Source organism: Pararge aegeria, chromosome 2, assembly GCF_905163445.1.
Source record: "Pararge aegeria chromosome 2, ilParAegt1.1, whole genome shotgun sequence".
Lineage (NCBI taxonomy): Eukaryota > Metazoa > Arthropoda > Insecta > Lepidoptera > Nymphalidae > Pararge > Pararge aegeria.
In genome coordinates this window covers 1503960-1526263 of record NC_053181.1, presented here as the reverse complement: position 1 = coordinate 1526263, position 22304 = coordinate 1503960, and the positions used below count along the sequence as shown (strand labels likewise).

At 37.4% G+C, this 22304-nt stretch overlaps 1 protein-coding gene across 10 annotated transcripts in view; it reads left to right on the top strand.

Annotated features, from left to right (window-relative positions):
- Positions 1 to 22304, top strand: part of LOC120628057 (obscurin-like) — a 153485-nt gene that overhangs the window by 105146 nt on the left and 26035 nt on the right. For 7 of the 10 annotated variants that reach the window (XM_039896330.1, XM_039896321.1, XM_039896313.1 and 4 more), the window contains 21 exons: positions 783 to 924; positions 1478 to 1665; positions 4776 to 4897; positions 5939 to 6074; positions 6756 to 6933; positions 8015 to 8192; positions 8881 to 9071; positions 9380 to 9535; positions 9798 to 9918; positions 10403 to 10563; positions 11032 to 11207; positions 12126 to 12294; positions 13057 to 13175; positions 13941 to 15116; positions 15240 to 15341; positions 15536 to 16354; positions 17371 to 17652; positions 17986 to 18219; positions 18918 to 19107; positions 20036 to 20214; positions 21584 to 21810. In XM_039896330.1, coding sequence (XP_039752264.1) covers positions 783 to 924; positions 1478 to 1665; positions 4776 to 4897; positions 5939 to 6074; positions 6756 to 6933; positions 8015 to 8192; positions 8881 to 9071; positions 9380 to 9535; positions 9798 to 9918; positions 10403 to 10563; positions 11032 to 11207; positions 12126 to 12294; positions 13057 to 13175; positions 13941 to 15116; positions 15240 to 15341; positions 15536 to 16354; positions 17371 to 17652; positions 17986 to 18219; positions 18918 to 19107; positions 20036 to 20214; positions 21584 to 21810 — 5246 coding nt within the window. The remainder of the gene's footprint in view (positions 1 to 782; positions 925 to 1477; positions 1666 to 4775; positions 4898 to 5938; positions 6075 to 6755; positions 6934 to 8014; positions 8193 to 8880; positions 9072 to 9379; positions 9536 to 9797; positions 9919 to 10402; positions 10564 to 11031; positions 11208 to 12125; positions 12295 to 13056; positions 13176 to 13940; positions 15117 to 15239; positions 15342 to 15535; positions 16355 to 17370; positions 17653 to 17985; positions 18220 to 18917; positions 19108 to 20035; positions 20215 to 21583; positions 21811 to 22304) is intronic. The other 3 variants (XM_039896298.1, XM_039896290.1, XM_039896306.1) reach the window with 3 other exon arrangements.

The following is a 22304-nucleotide window of genomic DNA, read 5'->3' as shown; positions in this document are numbered from 1 at the left end:
ATATTTCCGTTAAAATATTTAAGCATAGCAAAAATATATGTTGACTCAGTTGCAACGAGAAGTCTTGGAGCGGTGAACTCCAAACACCTGGTAAAAACCTAAATAGCATCAAGTTAAAATTACAGTATGTCCTTATCTGAAATCAATTTGCCATTTTAAAATTTATTTTCCACCAAATGTTATTTAATTTTAGTATATAGTTGTGTATCACAATATTGCATGGCGCCGGCCGTTTATCATCGATTAAGTCATCGTAAAGCGTATAACAAGTAGGACTATCTCACTCTTCACCATGTATAATTTTCCTGTAATAGTCTCTCATCTGTTCAGAAACTATTTATTTGGCTGCATGCTATGTGACGTACTTTTGGAATAATGTAAGTTTATTAATATAACCTGAACTCTGATCATTTTCGAAATCTCCAGTGCGGTGGCTATTTAGATATCTTTTGATATTATAGCGATGGTAGTAATTCTTTAGAATGATTGAATCAAAAATATTTTAAGACTTAGCTACCCGCTTCACTTTTGCCACTACTGTGTTAGTAAAAATGATTTAAAGATTCTAAATTAATCATGGAATAAGCAGTGATAAATTCATAAAGCACGAAGAATATCATAGCGAAGAAAATCTATTGTAGTCATAAAGAATCTCAAAAATTGGGTTTGAGTCATGTACAAACATAACTTCATTCAAAATTGGAAATTTTGGCAATGATCAGAAACTTACTATGCCTATCATATGATATGCTTATTCATCTAGCTTATTGGCGTAATTATAGTGACACCAGAGGAGAGGAAACGAAGGAACGCCCTCAATGCGCCATACTTCTTGGTCGCTCTGAAGGACACTGAGATCCTTTTGAACACGTATCTACGCTTCATGGTCAAGGTCAAAGGAAATCCTAATCCTGAAGTCAAATTGTAAGTATATTTCCTTCAGCTAAATATTCTTTATCTGGTCTATGATAAAGACATTTTTGTATGTATTGCTAGTGGAAATATCAAATTATGGGTTCTTATGTAGCTAATGTTATGTGCCACTATAAGTTGACTGCAATTTCGCCTGATAGTAAGTTTTCATCCAGTCTAAGATGGTAGCGGACTAACTTGTTTGCGGTATAGCAGTTATATTAAACTCATACAGAATCAGTTTCTATGCGACATCTGGTAGCGTGGTAACCGCTAAGATCAAGATCCAAGCCTCTTTTTGGCCTGATTTTTGGCACAGTTACTTGAAAAGAGGGAGAGTAGCAAACGCTATTTTTTATCCCAGAGAAATGAACTACTACTTAAAACTATAAATTTAAAAATAAAAATCTGGTGATAGAAGTTAAAACTAAATCTACATATATTCACAGTATAAATATAGCTTATAAAAAAAGCCGCGGTGATGATGAAACGAGTTTCACGCTTTTTGTTCCCCCAGTTATATCTTAAAAATAAAATTCACGTATTCTTTCTTTAAACTCACCAGCTACCGCGACGGCAAGGAGATCACAGCAAATGACGGTGAACGCCTGTCCATAGTGCGTACGCGGGCTGAAAAGGGCTGCTACGAACTGGTCATCGCGGATGTCTGCGCTGAAGACGCTGGCCTCTACTCCTGCAACGCTATGAACATCTACGGCGACGTGGTCACTGAAGCCAAGGTTACTGTTGTTGGTAAGTTACATTTCGGTTCATCTCCTGCCTTGGATCGAGCTAATTTCTTTATCGAAGGCAGTCAGAAGCAGCTTTCTTCCGAAACCCTCGTGACCCTCTCCAATCCAAAACTTCACCAGTCGGACCCTAGGTAGCCCTCGGCCTCTACGCTCCCCAATTTCACTTGGTCTATCACTTACTGATTACATTGAAAGAGTGCAAACAAATTTTTTGCTAGCTCTGTGAATTTATTTTATCCAGCAAACAAACATATATAATACAGACTTTATAATATTAGCATTAATTAAAATAAAATACGTGGAAATACTGTTTTTGTGGCAGCGATAATTCCCTGCTTTGATTTAACAATTCCGCTTTGATTTATCTCGGAAACGGGAATTAGAAAATAAAATGACATCTGAAAAAACTATTTGGAAAGAAGTTAAAAGCTCATGGATTCTATTACACAATCTAATTATCAATCTAGGTTATTAGCTCAAGGCTTCCTTGATTATTTGATTTTGCCTAATATTCCTAGACTTGCAAAATTTACGGTCGAGCTATTTAAATGCCTTGTAACATATTCATCGCAAGGATAGTTGGACAAGATCCAAACTTTGTTTACGATATCGCGATTTACGGACTACCTAACTGCAGCTAAAATTATACTCAATTTGAATGCCAAATTGTACTTAATATTAATCAAAATGCCTCAAAATTATCATTTATCGTAACGTTAGGGGTTATTAGGTTCTTAGCGACCCATCTGTGACAAAATTTTATAACAGCGTTTATGCAAATTAACGGAAAATTTTAACCTATTACCTTGCTTCCATAAGCGATACAGAATATGTTTGTGTACGTTATAATAATCCTTTATTTCAGTCTATCCTTTATCTTATTCCATACACTCTAATTTACAATAAATCTCTTGCCTTCGTCTATATTTTACGGTTTCACGAGATCTCCCTTCGGGTATTTTTTTGCCTGGTATTTTGTAAAAGTCCAAAATTCTTAAACTTAGCTGCTTTCTAGCACCTGAAGTTAATAATTAATCAATCTAATTCAAAAAGGTCAGAAGTCATATTGAATTTAATAATACTAACCTTATCTACATCGAAAAAAAAAATAGTATCACTCAATTCAACCTGCCATTTAAATATATTTAGATGGATTATTAATTTCCGGGGTTATTGAGCTATCTACTGCACCCGATAGATTACACTGCACTTTTTTAATTCTAAACAAATTGACAGCTTTGAAATTAGTGGCATCCCTAACGAAGACATGTGAGAAATACCTGTCAAATAAGGATTTCTGTATTACCATAAATGCACTATCGGGTTAAATTCATTCATAATAGTGTAGTAGTGTACATTGCGTTTAGAAATAAACTAGTACTGTTAGGAACTAAATTTACGTTAAGGTTGCTTTTAGCTGATTTAGATCTAGATATTACATAGCTAGTCCACCAATCCACACTGGGCCGGCGTGGTGGACTACGGCCTTAACCCCTTTTTATTGTGGGAGGAGATCCGTGCTCTGTAGTGGGCCGGTAATGGGTTAATGTGATGATTACATAGTTACCAGAAATTTAACACTTAATACTTATGTATTAAGTGTTTAATTTCGATATTCGTTTTTTTTCCAAACAACCTACCCTTTTCTACAAACTCACCTAGAAGATACAGATCTTTACAAGGAAGATAATAGTGTCACTAAATTCAAGAACGGTCTAGCTTATTAACTAAGTAACAGTGCACTAGTTCATCCGATCTCAGCAAAGACAATAGTGTGCACAGACTAGACAACAATTAATAATAGAATTGCAGAGATACAATGACCTTACGTGCGTGCCAAGGGCTATCCAAACGCATATGTAACCAAGCTTGTATCGAATGAAAATTGTTCGTGATGTGATTGTGCCTAGTGATTTTTTTAATTATTTATAGAACAAAACAATTAAAATATAATTTTTAATTAAAAGAACTATCGAATTACTGTACCAAGCATATTGTATTTGTGTTATTTGGGCGTGCAATGTGTTTCTATTACGTCATCTGATTTATTTCAGCGTTTCAAAAAAAAAATAGAGTTGGCAGACGTGTCGTGGCCACATGTCTCCTCGGTGGCCCGAATTTGCGATAATAATGCTTGTGATGGAAGTATTACAGTCACTTCCCGTGTGATTGATTAGAAGTGGCGACTTGTGGCGTGGACAAATTCTTCCTTAGACCTTATTTAAAGAGTTAATCCTAACAACTTTATATATATATTTCTTGTTTGCGTGTGTATGTCACTGAACTCCTCCTAAACGGCTGGACCGATTTGTATGATTTTTTTAGTATGCGTTTGGGTGGCACCCTGGATGGTTTAGATTCACAAATCAGCCCGACAGATGGTGCTGGGGTCAGCTTGTCTTTATATATATATTTCTTGTGTGCGTGTGTATGTCACTGAACTCCTCCTAAACGGCTGGACCGATTTGAATGATTTTTTTAGTATGCGTTTGGGTGGCACCCTGGATGGTTTAGATTCACAAATCAGCCCGACAGTTGGGGTCCGCTAGTATATTATAATCCAATCCGCACTGGGCCAGCGTGGTGGACTACGGCCTTAACTCCTTCTCATTGTGGTTGAAGACCCGTGCTCTGTGGTTGGCCGGTAATGGTTTAATATGATGATGATGAATATTATAATTGTGGAAGTGTGGTTTTTTCGGACCACCGAAGAGGCGATCAACTTGTCAAATATTTTATGACATAGAGTTAGTGGAAAGGACGCAGAGACTTTTTATCCCGGGCAAACGAACGGTTCTCACGGGATTTGTTAAAACCATAATAAATCATAAAAAGGACAGCGCGTTTGTACCGCACTTAGTGGTTTGGTGTGTAGAGTGTACACGTACGTTGAGTTTGACGTACAAGGGACAGCGCCATTTCCTTTGTGTACATCTTTTCTATCGAGGAGACATTTGCCCGCGCCACGTCTCCAACACTCGCCGCTTCTTAATAAACCGCAACGATTTTTGATTTTGATTACGAAGAGAAAATATTCTGATTGTAGCAGTTTAAGTTTTTGGTGGAAATAAATATATAGCAATAAATAGTAAATGATGGCGAATGATATAGATGATAAGAACATATTCGGCGAACTGCCGCCGGGCGGTGAAGGTTTGCTGGCGAAGGGCGAGAAGGCAGCCTTCGCGTGGAAGAAGGATGGCGAGGACTTCGACCCTGAGGAACGGTTTAAGGTTCGTGATTTTATTTTACTAGCGGCCCTCGCAACTTCGTCCGCTTATAAGTCAACCTTAAAAGATAGACATATGCTGTTGCGGACATTGTTTAGAACTTCTAATGGTGAACGACTTTGTCATACATGATATTATACAACCCCTATTTTAAAACAGTATTCATTAGTTATATGCTGCTATTGGTATTAGCGTGATAATATGTACTCTATAGCCTTCGATAAATCGGCTAATCGACGCTGAAATTTTTTTTTAAATCGAATTAGTATTTTCTAAGATCATCGCGTTCAATTAAACAAACAAACAAACAGCTTTAATTTTTAATATAAGTTTAAGATTTAAGGCACATGGGCTCTGAAAGCTTTTGTGCGAACTCAATAAATTGAATGACCTTGAAGTACCGATGTATCTAATGCTAATGATTTCCATCTAAATTCCTTAAACTTGATTACTAGCTTTTAACACTTTCGTTTGCTTTTACAAGATCACTTTAATTAATAAAGCCGCTTTTGAAACATTACGCTATGTACCGGCTTTGTTTTCTTATATTGTTTATTTGTTTTCTGTTACAATAAAGTAATTTTAGCCATTCTGTCAAGTTAATTAAGTTGGTATCGGCGATGGTAGCTTAGTGGTAAGACTTCGGCATCCCTTTCGGAAGGACCGGAAGTTCGATCACCGAAATGCAACTTTAACTTTTTGGAGCTATGTGCGTTTTATACAATTTTATACCACTGCCACATGCTTTAACTTAAGCTTTCAATAAGTAATTAAAATATAACTTGCTTCAACGGTGAACGAAAACATTGTGAGGAAACCCGCATGCCTGAAATTTCTACATGTTCTCAAAGGTGTGTGGAGTCCACCAATCCGCACTTGGCCAGCGTGGTGGACCTTAACCGTTTCTCATTGTGGGAGGAGATCCGAGCCCTGTTATGCCGGCAATGGGTTGATATGATGATGAATGTCTCTCTGGGTATAAAGACATAAATAAATAAATAACGGACTGCCGAAACCTATGTTATCCGTACGTATTGTTTCCAGGTGCTACTGGGCGACGATGAGGACTCGCTGGCATTGGTGTTCCAACACGTTAAGCCAGAGGATGCCGGCCTGTACACCTGCGTCGCCAAGACCAGCACCGGAAACATATCCTGCTCCGCTGAGCTTACCGTCCAGGGTATGTGGCTTCCTATTTTCACATCTTTTCAATCTATGATTAATAATAATTACAAACAAGCATTAATATTTACAAAAAATATAAGCCGTCTAACTCTTCAGTTATGGGCATGGTACCCAAAATGCTGGCGATAACATAACGGTAAAGGAAAACATCGTAAGGAAACCTGCATGCCTGAGAGTTCTCCGTTATGTTCTCAAAGGCGTGTATACTTAGTCCACCAATCCGCACTGGGACTGCGTAGTGGACTACGGCCTTAACCCCCTCCTCAATGTGGGAGGTCGATGAATAATGTCAGCGTTGTAGTATTTCTTGGCATTTACTGCCATGGTGCTGCGGCACAGAGCTGAGTAGGTGACCCGTTGACCACAACGAAGCAATATACTCCTAAATTATTGTATTTTTTTGTTCTTTTTCTCTGTCCTCTTGTTGTGGTATGTTGTAATTTATTTATTGTGGTTAATAAATATTTATTATTATTAATGTGATACTTGGTACAATTATAATAACAATTCGATTACCTATTAACTAAAATACTATTAAAAGTCATGTGAATGTAAACAATAAAAATGGGTCTAAACACAGCATAATCTAAATAAAATAATATTTAAACTACACCGTGAAGTTTTGTCTGGTGGATTATATATGGTTCCTATCTTTATTTCGCGTCTCATTCAACAGGAGCTGTGAACTTCTTGCACCGCGAGCCCCAGAAGCCGGAGCTGGTGATCGAGCACCGGGAAGCCATCGTGTCGAGCGGCGGGTCGGCCATGTTGGAGTTGGTGTGCAAGGGCTACCCCAAGCCCAACGTCGTGTTCAAGCACGAGGGCAAGGTGGTGGAAGCCGATTCTAGACACAAGTAAGTAATTTAAACAGCTTTTCTGTGTATATCTTCTTTAACTTAGCATTGTTTACACGAGGCCAGTATTGTCTGCCAGTCTCAATGGCGTTTGCCTCGCATAAACATTCATGATAAATAAATAATAAATAAATATACTACGACGATACACACACCGCCATCTAGCCCCAAAGTAAGCGTAGCTTGTGTTATGGGTACTAAGATGACTGTATATTTTTTAGGAATACTTATAATATACAAATGAACACCCAGACACTGAAAAACATTCATGTTCATCACACAAACATTTTTCAGTTGTGAAAATCGAACCTACAGCCTTGGAATTAGAATGCAGTGCATTGCAGCCCACTGCGCCAATCGGCCGTCAAATAAAAGCTGGCACACAGAAAAGCGGCTAATACAGCTAAGCTATGCCACTGGACTTTCTCTGTCTTTGGCAACAAAAACTTCCAAAGTTGAAGTTTATACATTTTATAAGCAGCCGAAAGAGACTTGACAAGAACGTAGACGTTATGATATTAGACGTGGCACCGACATCGCGCCAGCATGTATTATATAATATTACAAATAATATATCTAATAATATGTCGTAGCAAAGGAAACACAAATTCACAGCAAAGGAAATGCCAGAATTGATTCTGTTCCATTTTTTCAACTTTGTATGTACTTTTCAGTCTTAATAATACTAAATTTGTTAGCGACGAACTTCGCCAAGGTGCAATGCTGAGTACCTGTAACTAGAAAACAAACATATATTCATATAGTATAGTCCTGTAATGCGGAGGGATATCATGGTACCAGAAGAATATTGAACGATCCAAAGAAGATAAGGATTGTTTGTGTGCTTGTAGAAGGAGTAGATAGTAAAATGAAGGCTAATAACGAAGTTGGAGGAATAAGGACACATGTAGTGCCGAACCCAGTTAGGGGACCCCACAGGCCACATGGGATAAAGGCAAGAAGAAAGGTATAGTGGAGAATGTGATGGAATTTCTTTTTCATTTTAACCGACTTCCATCGGACCGGTGAAACATCAAACGTCGAAAATCTTGCGAGTTATAGTTTGATTTTCTTTCCGTAGGTTCCTCCACGAAGACGACGAGAACATGTCGTTGGTAATAAAGAATGTGACCTCGGCGGATGCGGGCGAGTACCACATCATCGCCTCCAACGACCTGGGTGAAGACACCACCACCGTCAACTTGGTGGTCAAACAAGCGCCCAAGATCAAAAGGAAAATCGAGAACCAGACTTGTATGGTGAGTAAAATTTTTCTTCAGTTTTTTTAAGTTTTTGGGAAACGTAATTTAATATTTAAAGTTATTTATTTATATCATTCAATACTCAATTAAAAAATACTTCATTATAATATAATCGCACTCTTGTAGGCTATGGAACCTATCTCATTAGAGATAAATGTTTTTCTCGAGCTCAAGAGATTTTTGTAGATAATCTATACTAATTTATTTATTTAATTATTCCCATCTTACATTTTTGTCATTACATAAAAAAGTTATCCTAATACGACAATGCAGCATGTTATGTAAATTTTAATAATATATATAACTATAGTGTATATGATAAAATCCAAATCGCTATATTTGTGAGTTCACTCAGAGTGCAACAAAATAAATCCGTCTTCTCGGCTATCACATTGAGGCGCCTCCTTCAGTAGCTTGGTAATGTTATAAATGGTAAAGTTTGAATGGTATGGTGTTTATTTCCCAATCACGCCAGAACGGCACACCCCGTTTGGAAGACAGAAAAGAATAAGAAGGAGCAAGAATGAAACCCAGCAATGGGTCTATTGCAATATCAACATTTTACAATCATACAATCATAATTATTATATCATGTGCGTGCAGAAAGCTTCCAAACAACCTATTCATTAAAAAAAATGAATAATTATATAAACTTTGATGTCATAAATGTGTTTGTTCAATACAGGCTGAATCAACCCATGAAGTCACAATAGAGATCGAAGGCACCCCATCTCCCGACGTAACTTTCTACAAGGACGGCGTCCAGATCAAGTCATCCGAGCGTATCACCATCGTCAAGGAGAGCGAGGAAGTGTACAAGATCATCATCAAGGATGCCAAGTTGACCGATACCGGCTCTTATTCGGTTGTTGCCAAGTAAGTGGCTATTCATTACCATCATCATTACCAGCTAGCGTTGCCCTAGCGTCACAAGGCCAACGTGGCATCAGGACAATTTTAATTTGCTCCGTCACGCGGCCCTACCTAGCCTTAAGTTTCCTATAACTACTTACAGCCCAATAATTTGTTATTAATTACACTTATGTCACCTATTCTTGCTAAACCCGTAGTAAAAGACCGATATGTAGTCTGTAGACTAACAATCAAGCAAAGCAAGGAAAAAGCTTCAAAATAAATTTCTTATATACAATTGCAATAATTACAACCCATTTTTTTTTGTCTAGAAACGAGATAAACCAGTGTTCGGACTTCTGGCAATGGCAAGTGACGTCACCACCAAAGATCACCAAGAAACTTGGTGGAGACAAGGTGTGCAACGAAAAGGAGACCGTCACATTCGAAGTTCAAACTGAGGCTGATCCCGCGCCAACTGTCACATGGTAAGTAAACCCGTAACCTCAACCAGACCAACGAACTAAAAATTATAAATAAGGATAACTAAAGTGATGAGAGTAAGATGCCGCATCCACTAGCGGGTTGAGCCCCCAAAGTAAGACTTTGGGAGCTTTTTAAAACAGTGAGCTACGTTAGTATGAGTTCTGCGTCCGTACCACCTAAGTCTCGTTTTCAAACTAGTTCTCGCAGTTTTGATGCGAAACTGAGATATACTTTGCCGTATGCTAAGTTGAAGTATCGCTTTAGGTACAAGAATAAGACGGAGCTGAAGGAGTCAACGGCGGTGAAGATCACGTCATCAGGGTCGGCGCATTCTCTGGTCATTACGTCGGCCGCACGCGCAGACTCCGGCGAATATTCATGCGAGGTAAGTGTAACACCTGTACCTTTGGATCCCGCATATTGTGTAGAATATGCAAATGCACTTAGACTTATGTGGATCTGCGATATAAGCACCTACACCGCAGCCTCGCGGGCAGCTAAAATCTAGCTTTTGTCCTAGACGGTTGTTTTATTGTGTCCAGTGTGTTTATGCAATACCTACGGATATACAATTCAAGCGACAAGGACTGGATAATTGAAATTAAAGGTCCTAGGGTATACCGGTATCTCTTTAGACATTTTTTAAATTAAATTGTTACTGAAAAAAATGTCACCCGAAAGTGAATGATTTCAGGACAACCCAATCTGCGCAGGCAGTTGGACTATATAAACACTATAAATGAAGTTTATTAATCCTTCTAGGACAGTTTTGTTAAGTTTGTATAGTGAGCAGATTTTATGCTGTAGTCCACAGTTTGAATTAATATTTAAACTGTTCCCATAACCAAAACCATTATGTTCGTGTACAGATCCGCAACGTGCACGGTTCATCAAGCGACTCTTGCTTGCTGAACGTGAGATGCGCGCCGCAATTCACCAAGCGCTTGCAAGACACGACAGCGGCTGATGGTGACGTCAACGTCGAGTTCACTGTCGACGTCGACGCCTTCCCGACACCTGATGTTAAATGGTAATTTTTTCAATTAACGGAGCTTGCATCTACTGGACGACAACATCTGGTGTAAGAAACAGTTTCCCTAACTAAATCCCTTCTCTTCCAAAATTGGTCTCTAGAGATATTTTCCAACTATGCGGGAGGTTATTATATAGCACAAGTTTGTACGCAAACACAGATAAAAGACACAAGAAAAATACATACCGAAAAGAGAAACACAGATTTTAAAGGAGAAAAATATTGTCGTACACACGAATCTTTAACCGTTTACGAAGCGCACGCAGCGGAAGCTCTCAAAAAGAAAAAAAACCGGTTTTTTAAACTTTCTTCTTTGGTTAGTACGATAATGTAGCCTCTAGCCTCTAGCCTAAACCTTCCTCGATAAATGGGCTATCAAACACTGAAAGGACTACCAACTGACAATTAGTTCCTGAGATCAACAAACAAACAATCTCTTCAGCTTTATATATTCTATATATACAGGTACCTCGGCGATGTGGAGATAAGCGAGAAGAAGTCCGTGTACACCCGCGTGGATAACGGCAGCAGTCACAAACTGGTCCTGAAGGAGGTGACGTCAGAGCTGTCCGGGCAGTACACATGCAAGGTGTCCAACGAGATGGGACAGGACACGTGCCAGGCAACCTTCACTGTTAATAGTAAGTACCAGTAAGACTTCTTAGCGTACTGTCGAACTGTACTGCTTACGAAGGTCCATCATCATCAATATCCTATAACAGTCAAAAGCTGGATTAAAGGCCTTTCCTTTTCGGGAGGGTTTGCCCATAATCACCACGCTGGGCAGATTAGCTTGTGATCGTAGAAGATTTTGATAGCAGCATAGAGGGCTTCCTCTATGCTGCTAAAAAAATCTGCCTGTGCTCCGTTATATTCCCTTAATCGTAATCCCTTAACCTTACGACGTCCGTGATAAGAGGAGGGGAACCATCACTACTGTATTCTGTATCAGAATACAATTTTCCCTGCACCTATTAAGAAGGTTGTCTATAATTAATTGCTCTCCAGAAAACGTTGGTTCTATTCTAGAACCATTGGCCACGATCTTGCAAGTAAAGCAGTTGGTTGCAGACATTATATATTTCCACTTTTTTCTTTAATTTAATTTCTGCCTTCAAGCAGCATATTTTAAGAACTAGATGATAGATTTTTGTGATTTATAGGTTAGGATATTATCTAAAAATGAGTTTAGAAAAAGAATATTTTTATTTTTAAATTACATTGATTATCAATCTTTTCTTTCAGAGCTTTTAAAATAGTGCAGTATTATATATATGAATATATTACATATATTAATATATTTTGTAAAAAATCAGAATTATGGAGAATAACTATAACTTTTCATACGATTTAATTCTTATAGAGTTCATAAGATTATTAAATAGATTCCAGGGATAGGTAATTATATTATTAGGTATATTCACCAAAACTATATTCATAATTAGATTAAAAGTAGAATACTGAGTCTAAACGAGATATGTGTTCGAAGGCACGATGGAAAAATAAAGCATCATCGTCATTATTTATCGAAACTTTTATTTATTATTTTTGTCTGTCAGGAAAACCCCGCATCACGAAGAGTTTGATTGACATGTCCGTGGACGTCGGACAGACACTGAAGTTAGAGGTGGAAGTGGAGGGTTGTCCGGAACCCAAGATCAAGTGGTACAAGGATGGCAAGGAAGTCACCACCGACGCCAGGATCAAGATCGAAAGGGATACCAAGAGGTACACACATTATCTTAATAAGTTTTGGTCTTAATTTTATAAATAAATATAGTACAATATATACTACGACAATACACACTTCGCCATCTAGCCCCGTAAGAAAGCGTTGCTTGTGTTATGGGTACTAAGATGACTGATGAATATTTTTATGAATAAAATACAGAAATACTTAAAATTATTATTTATGTATTTTAATGGTCAGTGTCTGAGTGTTTATCTGTAGATAAACACCCATACACTGAAAAACATTCATGCTCATCACACAAACATTGGGAATCGAACCCACAGTCAGAGGCTCAGAAAGCAGCCCACTGCGCCAATCGGCCGTCAAATAAAATAATTTGTATTTTGTTTGGTTCGGCATTTTACTGCCCAGAGATTCTCAGTACCTGCCCGAATTTAGAAAATGACTTTGTCCTCCCTCTATTATATCTCGGAGCAAAGATTAAACCGTCGGTCCCGGTCTAACACTTCTCTATATGAGACACTACGACTATACTCAGCAATTTGCATTTACTATGACATACTGGTTCAGGTGTTGGTGGGGAGACCTAGATGAGCAGAAAGCAGGGAGTCAATCTCGTAAAACATCCATTCTTTAAACTGAGCTTTCTTAAATATATACCTTATTCTACAAAACTGTTTAAGAAAACGACCATGATATTAAAATAAATCCCACTTGAGGGTATATCAATAAACAATAACACGAAAAGGCAATTATAATTAATTAAATTGACTTATTTTTATTTGTCAATTTCATAGGCTAGAAAACTACCACTTGACGGTAACGTTGATAAAGGAAGAAGACGGTGGCGAATATGAGGTCCGCGCTGAAAACGAGATGGGCAGTGTCTCTTCCAGAAGCATCGTCACCGTGCATAGTAAGTTGTACTTCAAAATATTTTGAAAAATCTTTAATCATTTCATGGTACATATGACCTTCGGGTTGTATTAAAAGCTCAAAATAGGTAAACAGCCGCTCACATTTTCAATTATTTTGACTCAAGAAGAGACCATTATGGTATCTTCTTTTCTATTATTATAAAATTTGGAATATTTTCCGGTTTATTATGTGTAAGCGTGTCACGCAATTTCCACAGTTAAAATAGTTAAAATCTTTTCTACACTATTACGATTAATTTCATATACATAGCTTTTTATAATTTGTGTAAAAAAATATAATTAGTGGATAAATTATCTATTTCGCAATCTATGGCTCTGTGTTGGATTCAGTTGTTATCACGCACTGCAGCAAAGTTAACACATATACACATATCACGTCACATAATGGTAAAGTATCACAAAGCCGTCAAGAAATCCACGACTGTGGAGTCAAACCACAAGGAATTTGACCACAGAGGTACTGTAGTTGATAATAATTTAGATTAATATACGAGTAGATTATTACTACCTTGCACGTTTTGACTTTTTACTTTACCTACTACGATGTCTTTTGGATAGATATTTAGTAGCAGTAGTGCTAATCCATTGAAGCATTCACTGGACATGAATGCTCGTGTGCACACGTAAACATTATGCACCAAACATTCCCGCACTCTACCCTATCCTGACATTAGTGTCAATAATATTATTTGTTACCATATTACCATACATATCGTTATCATATATTCATTGTGTTTTAATAGCAAAAGAAGTTCATTCGAGGTTCCGAAAAGAAAGTTTAGTTGAAAGTGAACTTGAAGAAGAAAGCAAATCTATAAAACAACTGGATGATACATTGGATAACAAAACAAAGAAATCTGCAAAGAAGTTGGAATGTGAAGAAATCGAAGAAAAGTCCCTGATGGATGAAACAGATACGAAACCCAAATCTGTATCATTGAGCGATGTCGATAAAGCCACTCCGGCCCAATCTAAAAAGGCTGTCTCTGAACCGGAAGTTGCTGAAGAAAAGTCGTTCTGGGATGAAATAGAGCAACCAACAAAAATACAAGTAGATGAAAACACAGATGGTAAGACTAAGAAAGAAAAGGCAAAATCTGAGCAAATCAGGCAACAATCTATCGTGGAAGAAACAGTTACAAGATCGGTTTCATTTGAGGAGGAAGATAAACCGGCCCCATTAAAGTCTCAGAAATCATTCACTGAACCTGAACTGGTAGAAGAAAAGTCATTCTGGGATGATATAGCTGAAGATGAAAAGTCAAAATCGGCTACAGTCAATGAGACCGATAAACCAGCTTTAATAAAATCTCAAAAATCTTTCACTGAGCCCGAAGTAGTAGAAGAGAAGTCATTTTGGGATGATAAAGGTGAAGACGAAAAGCCAAAATCATCGAAAGTAGAAAAAGTGGAGAAACCAGCACAATTGAAATCTCAAAAATCCATCACCAAACCTGAAGTAATAGAGGAAAAGTCATCATGGAATGAAACTGATGAATTAGATTCAAAATCTAAGGAAGCGTTAGTAGAAGTGGTCGATAAATCAATCAAATCTGAGAAATCTTTTTCTGAACCAGAAAACGTGGAACAAAAGTCTTTCTGGGACGACACGAATGAAACTAGTAAGCCAAAATTAGCAAAAGCAGATAATGTTGAATCATCTCCCAGAAAAGCTAGGAAGTCGATTACAGAGCCCGAAGTAAGTGAAACTAAGTCAATATGGGACGAAAATCGTAATGAGCAGAACAAAAAGCCTATAGTGGAAGAATTAAACACAGAAAAACTAGAAGGTACAAAAGAAGTAACTGAGCCCGAAGTAATAAAAAAAGTTCCATTAGATGAGACACTTAAATCATCAAAACGAAAGTCTGTTAAAAAACAGTCGGTTAGCGAAGAACCGATGAGTGCGGAAACTGAAGGTAAAAAACGCGCTTTAAGCTTCATAATCAGCAAACAGCTTCTAGACCTGCATACTCACATATCCATAGAGTCGCATGCTCTTGTGTTTTTTTAACAAACCAAGTGTGATTTGTTATGTTTAGGCCGAGTTTTCGAAACAGTAACAACGTTCAAGTCTGGCGATGATGGTTCAATAATTGTGTCCAAAGTAAGCAGCAGTCTCTCGCACGGTGCTATTATTACAGGTCAGTGTTAAGCTTTGCACCTTCTCTTCCCGGTTTCTAACTTCATTATAAAGAAAATTCTAACTTTCATCCGAAATTGCTACTTGAATTAAAGAAAATTATAAATATTAACGCGATTCCCATTGCATGCATTAATACTGTCGTGTGTTGTAAATCTACTTCAAACTCCGATATAATAATATTTTAACTGGTAGGTCCAGCCGAAACGCGCACTATACACAAAATGACCTCAAGTGCAGTGTACTATGATGAGACTGACGAATACGATAAAAAAATTGTAAAACCAAATAAACCTCACACAACTTCACTTGAAGTTGAAGAAATAGCTAGTCATAGTTACTATCTGTCAGAACTGGGTAGTTATATAATACCGGATCATATCAGAAGGGGAACTTATGGCATAATAGAGGAACCTCAAACTGATTCTGACGCTGAAAATAACTCAAGACACGGAAGACAGGTCGGCAGTAGAACAATTTCAATCAAATCTGTTTCGGAGGATGAGATGAGTTGGCAAAACGATTCACTTTCACGTGAAATTTCAATCGAGGACCTTACAAAATCTCTTTTCGATATTGATGATACAAAAAAGATTTATAGTAAAGATTCTTATGTACGGCAGTCCTCTTTCATAGAAGATTATTTCACGGATGAAGGTGATGAAGAATCAGTTATTTTAAAAGAAAAAAGTCAAAAGGTTTTCGAGAATGATATCACAGAAAAACTCATACATATATCGAAGGAATTTGACGAAAACGAATTTAAAGACGCCACGATTAAAAAAGATAATATAAAGAATCGCATAATAGAAGAACTAGTTTTAAGTCCAACTAAAAATTACGATAGTATAACTAAAGATATAGCAGAAACTACATTAGAGCGTAAGAAAAAACCATGCACTGGTTTGTTTAGTGTTGACGAGGAAGTGGACGGTGATATTGAAGAACTATTAAGACGAAGCAAGAGGCAAAGAAGCATTTTAGATGATATTCTTAATGAAGAAGAGGAAAAAGGTAATAATCCAGTAATCAAATCTATTATGAAATGGAATATGACGCGCGCGGCTGATGTTGATTATAATAGTAACGCTACTCTGTGTGCGTCAACAAAATTAACAAAATTTTTCGTGCTATTGATATATACTGTTGATACATTGCTGCTATAAAGATAGCCTAATGTGATCTGTTATTTTCTTCTTATATTCTGAAATTAAACGAACTATTTGTAAACGTTTCATGTACATCAGAAGAAAATATCAAATAACTAAATGTGATCTCAGCAAATCGTCACTATGATTTAACTAATGTTCTGCCGTATGTTTGTTTTAGCACGCATGCGTAATAACATTTCCTTCTGGCATACTAATACTCGGATTCCACTCCTTCGAAGATGTTAGCAAAAACAACGGCATAACTAAGGTAAATTTTGTCTTATAAGAGTTCTTGCGTGCACGCAAATATAGCTTTTGTTTGTACTTAACATAGAGTAAAGAATTCTCAGGCAGAAAAATGGTACGTATTTACATTCTATACATACACAACTCAATGCAGGTCTTACTATCTGTATACACAATCGGTAAGTTACAAGTATATTTTTTTTCAGCTAAAATAACTGCTGTAAATATTGCAAAACCTCACTGTTGCAGACATTCTGTATTTTTTTCGGCTTTTATAATTTATGTCTATTTCTACTGCGTTTGTCGTTAAGGTGATCTGCAATGCTGTAAATAGTATAATTATAATATAGATATACCAATTCTTAAATCCCCCTTTTACAAATCAAATTTTATCCTTTATTATTACCACTTTTAGTACTGAATCTTGCCAAAATCACGTGTATTATGTATTGAATCGGAACTTTTAAAACTACCAATACGTTTAGAACTAGATAAAAGAGATATTAATAATATAAATTCTATTTTTAATCCTCGCATGCTTTCGTTCGCATTTAGCCAGGGTCTCCGTTCTTGTTTCAGTTTTCATTTACATACAATTCAGTCAAGTAATCTAAAAAAACATTTACATTACAGCACCCCCCAAACTAAAAGAAAGCAGCTTGAAGGACGGTCACACCTTCGAATCCCTCCCCTTAGTATACACAGTCGAAGCTTCTGGAACCCCGAAACCCACAGTCCGTTGGTTGCACGAGGGTCAGGAGGTGAAGCCTGATGGAAGAATCCACATCACCAATGAAGGAGATCTTTACAAGCTGGAAATAGATGCTGTTGATATGAAAGACGCTGGAAAATGGCAATGCGAAGTCATCAATGATCTTGGAACACAGTCTTTACAGGCTGAACTTGCTGTTTCTCGTAAGTATTTTAGTCATTTCTTAAATATAGATCAACTGGTACATACTACGATAATATTTTTGGTCATGACGGGACTCTGCCTGGGTCCCGTCGTGACCACAATCCATGCAATTGGGTTGAAATATCGACAAATACAAAAATATTAATGTGGTATGTACCCGTTGAACTATATTTAAGAAATGTTGATTAACCACGAAAATCTTAGTTTAAAATCTTTATTTTAGTAAGATCTAGAAATATCATAGGGACAACTTATACTAACCATTTACCTCGTCTCCAACGTTCTCCTTTTAAGACCGTTGCAATAACAGTAGCATCTTAAATTCTTTGCAGCCGAATCTGAGCTCCGAAAGCCTAAGTTTACGGTTCCTCTGGAAGCAACAAGTGTTATGCAACGCGAGCCTGTCACCTTGAAAGCGGTATGCACGGCAGATCCTTTACCTCACGTGGCTTGGCTGCTTAACGGAAAGGAACTTACTCCAGACGCCACTATCATCACCAACGCTGACACCAAAGAACTCGAGCATGGCCTGAAGGATTGCATTTTCACTTTACATATCCCTACTGGTAAGTTTAATTTTAAATTCGTAAATTCTTAACTATAAAGTCATTCGTATTTTACTTTCAAATTCAAAGCTCTTCTTTCCTTATCAATACCTCATCAGGGTTGGTATATATCTTTGCCAACTTTCCTTTAAAGGTTCACCAGAATATTTGATGTTATACCTTCGCTCTTATTTTAAAATGCTACGTTATTTGAAGAAGGCGATATGAATATGTAAATAATATTAGGCTATGAAGTTAGAGGAAAATTAATTGCTCTCGCTTTTTTGATCTTTTAAGTAATCCTTAACATAATAATAGATTATTTGTGTAAGCTTAATTTTTATATAAACTTTGATCTTATTGAGAGATATTTCAAAGATTTCATTCGGTAATTTGTTATAAAATAATATAAAATTTCCCTTGAATGAATTAGCAATTTTACGTAGCCTAGTAAACTGCACAACGAGTTTATTTTTCTTTCTGCGAAAATGGACTGTAACAATATGGATATATCTTATTGTTACAGTCCATTTTCTTAAATTTAATTTTGTTACATTTTTATGGACCTAAATTGAATTTTCAAATATGAGCATGCACCTTCATTATTTAAATTTCTTTAAACTTATCCCTTAATGACTCTCTTAGGCCCATTTAGGTGCATACAATTATTGATTCATTCAGTGTATGGTGAATTACCAAGTTTGTTTGCCCCCTCCAAGGTCGTCACGTAGACACCGGCGAGTATACGATCCAAGCGAAGAACAAGTACGGCGTTGGGGAGAGTTCCGCTCGTCTGGACATCTTGCTAAGACCTGAAGTCGAGCCAATAAAAGACGTAACCACGGTTCCCTTTGAAGAAACAACATTTGTTACGAATATCAGGGCCAACCCAGTCGCTGAGGTCAAATGGTAAGTTCTTCTATGCGTCTGAACTGATATCATATCTAAATGGAAGTTGCCATAATGCCGCTTTCCGAAAGCATAGATTTTAATAAAGTTACATCATCCATAACAAAGCGGTGATAGCGCATTGCGTAGGAGCTCGATTTCACTTTCGGGGGCCAAGTTCGAATCCCATTTTTAAATCTATAGACTAGACCTTGACCGCAATCACACCTGGAGATGCCTACATACTCTTCATTTGAAGGAACCTAAATTATACGTAAACGTAAGCTTATAGAAAAGTCCTGTTATAGTATAAAGGACTACGTAATCGATAAAAAAGCTTGGGTGTAAATTATTGCTCTAACCAGGTTGCTCTCCTAATCATTTAAAATGACATTGTGAGATGGTGATAACAAAAAAAAACACCCGGCTAAGTTTGTTGTGGGCTTCTTCTTAGACGACCAGGACGCGTTTGGAACCCTCGTAGCTTTAGTTTTAAGTTTACGAATGTGGTTATCGCCATCATCTCACTACCGTGTAATTCTTATGTACGCATCAAAAGTGCCACCTATGGGCCTACTTGAATAAAGATATTTTTGACTTTGACTTTGACTTATATGTGGGAAGACGGAAGACGGAAGCCGGAAGGGCATTCCAGATATTTGCGGTGCGAATGATTTACGAGGAAGCAAAACGCTTTATGCTAGTGTAAGGGGCATTAACTACGTAATGGATCTGCACGATCATTACAGTTCTTGCAGTTCAATGGTACAAAGGTGAAGAAGGATCCAAATTAAGCAGTTCCTCAGCACACTCTCCTAAGTATATCTTGTAGAACACCGAAAGATAGGCAACTTTGCGACGGTTTTCCAAACTCTGGAGTCTATTGACTATTGCCTTGTCATCGATGGGCCTCCTAGCGATATTAACGATTTAAGTAATTCCTTCCCAGGAGCAAAGACGGCTACGTTATTCAGCCATCACCAAAACACGAGATCATCGAGGACCGGGAGACGGAGACCTTCAAACTGGTAGTGAAGACAGTGGGCATCGAAGATGCCGGCCTCTATACTGTCAGCGCTACGAATGTGCACGGGGAAACTACGCAGCAAGCCAGACTAAATGTGCATAGTGAGTAACGATGAGGTCTTATTTATTTATTTAAACTCTTTATTTATACACCACTACATAATAAGGCAAATAAAGGACGGATAGTGAGAAACATAAAGACTGGAGTGCAGTGGCGTGCACTTCATACATGCGCAAAAGCACTGCATACCCTAAAATTTTTGTGTAACTCATAGAGTGGCATGATTTTATGCCATTTTCCTTCTTTATGAATACCCTGGTCAAAAACCCTGTGTACGCCACTGCCGGAGTGGTATACAAGAGGCGGCCTTATCGCCTAGAAGCGAATATATGGTGTTAAATCAATATAAACTTACATTTAAATAATTACATGCGAATACATAAACAAAAATGACACAAATAAAAAATATATTAATAATTGGGTCTTATCCAACTTTACAGTATCCTAGCAGACCCGGCGACGCGTTGCTGTAGTTTTCTTATAATAATAATACTTTTTAATGCCGAATAAATTTCCATATTTTGTTAGCAACAATATAAGTTATTGTTTTTTCAGTGTCTGGGTGTTTTTATGTATATTCTAAATATATATGTATATTATTCATAAAAATATTTATCAGACAACTTGGATGGCGATGTATGTATTGTCGTAGTATATTTATTTATTAACTTAGACCTGTGATAGTTCTTATAACTAATCCTTAAAACGCTGCTAAAAAGCTACTTGCTCCCCCTAGCGCTAACATGAGTACTATCGTTTCAAGTTTTCCAGAGAGGACTGTCTGGTCTACCAGCAAATTTAATAATGTATGTTAAAAATGTCGGATTAAGTCATACCGACTGGAAACTATTAATGATACATAAAAATACTGACTGCCGACAAAATGTCCACGAGGCTACATGTCTAATTACTATAGTTAAGTCACAATAACCATTTTTAGTCAAAAATTTTCAATGAGCATACGAGTACAATCGAAATATGATAATATTTCTATCATTATATATAATTCCTTATCCAAATAATTACTTTTATAATTAAGATTGCTTACGTATGTGTAACTTGCTCTTTAAATTATTGAAATTGGACCTATCGCTTAGAAGTTACGACGGGTATAAAAACACTAAATGGTGGGAAAACTGACGGTTCCCACGGAAGTATGGAAGTCAAACCCCAATTGGTTTCCACGCGACATCTCACCGGAACACTAAATCGCTTAGCGGCACGTCTTTGTCAGTAGGGTGGTAACTAGCCCCGACCAGACAAGGGACAATTCAGAAATTATAAATTCCCAAATTTCCCCGGCTGGTAATCGAATCCGGGACTTCTTACTTAACTTCATAGCGCTCACCGTTGCGCCAGGCAGGTAGTTAAACGCTTTTGCAATATTAAAACTAATTGAACGTTCCATAGCCGACAAGCCTTCATTCATAAGGCCGCTGCAGAAGCAGATAGTCAAAGACTACGAAGATTGTACACTGCGCGTGCGATGCGACGGCGTGCCTAAACCTAACGTCAAATGGTTCCTCAACGGCAAAGAGATCACCAACGATGACCGCCACTCTATCGCCACTGAGATCGGCGGGCAAGTGGATAGCGAACTTGAGATCAAGCACTTCAATGCAAGTGATACAGGAAAGGTAACTATCCGCAACTTATGTATGTAACCCCGTTTGCCTTATTTATAAATCATGACAATAAATCGTGGCATAACGTCGGAATATTTTTGCAATGTTATTTCGAGCTCTTACATTTTAAATATGCTTGATTTGTGCTCTCAGTGGAAATGTGACATAACACTCCATAACTTTTCCAACGTTTTCAATCCACGTTTCTGATACGAATCGCTAAGATGTGGAACGCCGATGTAACGAACGATGTGGAGTGTAATGTTGTTTATTTTTTATTTATTTTTATTATTTAAACTAATCAATAACTTAGTGGTTAAGCAAAAATTGTTACTAATATACTAACAATCTATGGATGGAAACGTCTGAATTAAATGATTATTATTATTATTACCATTTCTGGCACACTACAAGGCGCGGCTCTCCTGTCAGTATGAGGCTGGTGTAGTCCGTAGTCCACGCTACCCAAGTGTGATTGGTTAAATCACACAGCTTTGTTAACATTA